The sequence below is a fragment of the Chiloscyllium plagiosum genome, chromosome 48 (assembly GCF_004010195.1).
Source record: "Chiloscyllium plagiosum isolate BGI_BamShark_2017 chromosome 48, ASM401019v2, whole genome shotgun sequence".
In the NCBI taxonomy this organism is placed as follows: domain Eukaryota; kingdom Metazoa; phylum Chordata; class Chondrichthyes; order Orectolobiformes; family Hemiscylliidae; genus Chiloscyllium; species Chiloscyllium plagiosum.
Window position 1 is genome coordinate 3,174,439 of NC_057757.1, and position 4,817 is coordinate 3,179,255.

General features: G+C 54.7%; 1 protein-coding gene across 2 annotated transcripts in view; it reads right to left on the bottom strand.

Moving 5' to 3' along the window:
- The window catches only part of LOC122544321 (serine protease 52-like), a 40,164-nt gene that overhangs the window by 27,972 nt on the left and 7,375 nt on the right, over window positions 1-4,817 (bottom strand). The window contains exon 1 of one of the 2 annotated variants that reach the window (XR_006310318.1): window positions 586-671. Coding sequence is in view for 1 of the 2 variants with exons in the window: in XM_043683488.1 (XP_043539423.1) it covers window positions 586-701 (116 nt within the window). In the remaining variant the exon portion in view is untranslated. Of the gene's footprint in view, window positions 1-585; window positions 702-4,817 lie in introns of those variants that run through there. The other variant, XM_043683488.1, reaches the window with a different exon arrangement.

Here is a 4,817-nt window from a genome sequence, read left to right on the forward strand (position 1 = left end):
TGTATCTGAGTGTCTCTGTTACTGTGTGTGTCTCAGTGTCTCTCTGACTGTGTCTGTGGGTGTGTGTATGTGTGTCTCTGTCACTATGTGCGTGTATGTGTCTGTATCTCTATGTTATTCTGTGTGTGTATCTGAGTGTCTCTGTTACTGTGTGTGTCTCAGTGTCTCTCTGACTGTGTCTGTGGGTGTGTGTATGTGTGTCTCTGTCACTATGTGCGTGTATGTGTCTGTATCTCTATGTTATTCTGTGTGTGTCTGAGTGTCTCTCTGTTAGCCTGTGTTTGTCTGTGTCTCCACGTTATGCTCTTTGTGCATGTTGCTCTGTTATTTTGAGTACGTGCGTGTGTGTGATTCCCTGTTAGTGTGTGTGTATGTGTGCGGGCGCGCTTCTCTGGATTGAGGATTCAGATTATCATCACAAACTCATGGTATAGCAGAGTAGATTTGATGGGCTGAATGGCCTATTTCTGCTCTCTGTCTGATGGCCTTGTTGCCTTGCTTATCTGTGAGCGCATCTGTGACCTTGACTAACACACAGATCACCCCTGATTTCCCCCCAAAACCCATTCAAGTGAGAGCGCTGACCTGTTGGACTGGTCTCGATGAAGAAGAGGACCAGCAGGAGGTAGACTAGGAACATCTCTCCAGCTGTTAATGCTCTGTGAGGCGCCACATTTTCAATCGGTAGAGGAGGAAGGGACCTGAACCAGAGCAGGACAAGAAAAGGCAACATAACCTTAAAGAGACATCTCGTTAGATGGGTGAGAGGGATTGCTATTGGGGAAGGACCAGCACTGAGGACCAGTCGCTGTGATGTTACCCCCCACACCCTCCACGTCCATTCCACACCATTACCTCATAATCACCAGCTAGCATCATAATCATCATCCCACCAATAGGGGCCCAGAGTGACCTCTGCACCAGGTATAATAGGTCAATGGCAATTGGTACTGTCACAAAACACTGCAGCTGGACATGCAATGATGATTGAGCATAGAGTCATAGAGATGTACAGCACGGAAACAGACCCTTCGGTCCACGTCCATGCCAACCAGATATCCTCAACTAATCTACTCCCACTTGCCATCATTTGGCCCATATTCCTCTAAACCCTTCCTATTCATATACCCATCCAGGTGCCTTTTAAATGCTGTAATTGTGCCAGCCTCCACCACTTCCTCACCACTTCATGCACCACCCTCGTGTGAAAAAGTTGCCCCTCAGGTCCCTTTTAAATCTTTCCCCTCTCACCTTAAGCCTATGCCTTCTGGTTTTGGGCTCCCCTACCCTGGGGAAAACACCCTATCCATGCACCTCATGTAGATTGGATCAACTGGATTACTGCTGGATGATGGTGCCTCCTGCGTCGTAGATCACTGGGCCACGTCATGTCAGGAGGGGTGCATCTGTTCCACAGATTTGGCCCATTTCCGAACATCTAGTCCAGAAAATTGCTGACCTGTGTTGCCGTGTACTATTTGACACTTGTTTCCACTAGGATTTCACTGGCTCACTCCAGGGTACACTGAGGAATGATGACTCACATTGGAATTTCACAGATTCTCACTGGGGTAAACAGGTTCCCACTGGTATGCATTTGTTCTGACTGGGATTTCACTGGCTCACACTGGGATGCGCGGACTCAGAGTGGGATATGCTGACTGTCACTAGGGCACACTGACTCCCACTGAGATTTTGCTGGCCCACACTGGGATATACTGATCCACACTGGAGTGCACGATTACACTGGCTCACACTGGAGTATGATACATGCTGGGATACACAGACTCACATTGGGCACACCAACTCACACTGGAGTATACTGGCTCACACTGGGGTACACTAGTTCACACTGGGGTACACTGGCTCAACCTGGGGTACATTGACCCACACTGGTGAACACTGACCCATACAAGAATACACCGACACACACTGGGGTACACTGACCTACAGTGGGACACATTGACCAGGACTAGTGTACACTGCCCCCCACTGAGGTACACTGATCCACACTGGTACTCATTGACCCACACTGGGGAATACTGACCCACACTGGGGTACACTGATCCACACTGGTACTCACTGATCCACACTGGGGAATACTGACCCACACTGGGGAACACTGACCCACACTGGGAAACACTGACTCACACTGGGGTGCACTGACCCACACTGGGGAGCACTGACCCACACTGGGGAGCACTGACACACACTGGAACACACTGACCCACACTGGGGTACACTGACCCACACTGGGGTACACTGACCCACACTGGGGAACACTGACCCACACTGGGAAACACTGACTCACACTGGGGTGCACTGACCCACACTGGGGAGCACTGACCCACACTGGGGAGCACTGACACACACTGGAACACACTGACCCACACTGGGGTACACTGACCCACACTGGGATGCACTGACCCACACTATGAAACACTGACTCACACTGGGGTGCACTGACCCACACTGGGGAACATTGACACACACTGGAACACACTGACCCACACTGGGGCACACTGACCCACACTGGGGTGCACTGATCCCCACTGGAACACACTAACCCACACTGGGGTGCACTGACCCACACTGGGGTGCACTGATCCCCACTGGAACACACTGACCCACACTGGGGTACACTGACCCACACTGGGGTGCACTGACCCACACTGGGGTGCACTGACCCACACTGGGGAACACTGATCCCCACTGGAACACACTGACCCACACTGGGGTACACTGACCCACACTGGGGTGCACTGACACACTGGGATACACTAACCCACACTGGCGTGCACTGACACACACTGGGGTGCACTGACCCACACTGGGAAACACTAACTCACACTGGGGAATACTGACCCACACTGGGGAATACTGACCCACACTGGGGAACACAGAGCCATGCAGAAGTGCACTGTCACACACTAGGACACATTGACACACACTGGGGTGCATTGACCCACACTGGGGACACACTGGCCCACACTGGAGTACACTGACCCACACTGGGGACACACTGACCCACACTGGGGACACACTGACCCAGACTGGGGACACACTGACCCACTCTGGGTTACACTGACCCACACTGGGGACACACTGACCCACACTGGGGTACACTGACCCACACTGGGGACATACTGACCCACACTGAGGAGACACTGACCCACACTGGGGACACACTGACCCACACTGGGGTACACTTACCCACACTGGGGACACACTGACCCACACTGGGGAGACACTGACCCACACTGGGGAACACTGACCCACACTGGGGGACACTGACCCACACTGGGGAACACTGACCCACACTGGGGAACACTGACCCACACTGTGGGCATACTGACCCACACTGGGGAACACTGACCCACACTGGGGAACACTGACCCACACTGTGGGCACACTGACCCACACGGGTGTGACTGACATACACTGGGGTACATTGATCAGACTGAGGTACACTGACATACACTGGGGAACACTGATCCACACTGGGGAACACTGACCCACACTGGGGAACACTGACCCACACTGGGGACACACTGACCCACACTGGGGACACACTGACCCACACTGGGGACACACTGACCCACACTGGAGCGCACTGACACACACAGGGGACACACTGACCCACACTGGGGACACACTGACCCACACTGGGGTACATTGACCCACACTGTGGGCACACTGACCCACACTGGGGTACACTGACCCACACTGGGGACACACTGACCCACACTGGGGACACACTGACTCACACTGGGGAACACTGACCCACACTGGGATACACTGACCCACACTGGGGAACATTGACCCACACTGGGGTACACTGACCCACACTGGGGAAGATTGACCCACACTGGGGACACACTGACCCACACTGGGGAACATTGACCCACACTGGGGTACACTGACCCACACTGGGGAACACTGACCCACACTTGGGACACACTGACCCACACTGTGGACCACTGACCCACACTGGGGAACACTGACCCACACTGGGGTACACTGACCCACACTGGGGACACACTGACCGACACTGGGGACACACTGACCCACACTGTGGACCACTGACCCACACTGGGATACAGTAACCCACACTGGGGAACATTGACCAGACTGAGGTACACTGACCCACACTGGGGAACACTGATCCACACAGGGGTACACTGACCCACACTGGTGACGCACTGACCCACACTGGGGAACACTGACCCACACTGGGGAACACTGACCCACACTGGTGACACACTGACCCAGACTGGGGACACACTGACCCACACTGGGGACACACTGACCCATACTGTGGAACACTGACCCACACTGGGGTACACTGACCCACACTGGGGTACACTGACCCGGACTGGAGTGCACTGACCCGGACTGTGGGCACACTGACCCACACTGGGGACACACTGACACACACTGGGGACACACTGACCCACACTGGGGAACACTGACCCACACTGTGGGCACACTGACCCACACTGTGATGACTAACATACACTGGGGTACACTGGCACACACTGGGGAACACTGACCCACACTGGGGACACACTGACCCACGCTGGGGACACACTGACCCACGCTGGACACACACTGACCCACGCTGGGGACACACTGACCCACGCTGGACACACACTGACCCACGCTGGGGACACACTGACCCACGCTGGACACACACTGACCCACGCTGGGGACACACTGACCCACGCTGGACACACACTGACCCACGCTGGGGACACACTGACCCACGCTGGACACACACTGACCCACGCTGGGGACACACTGACCCACACTGGGGA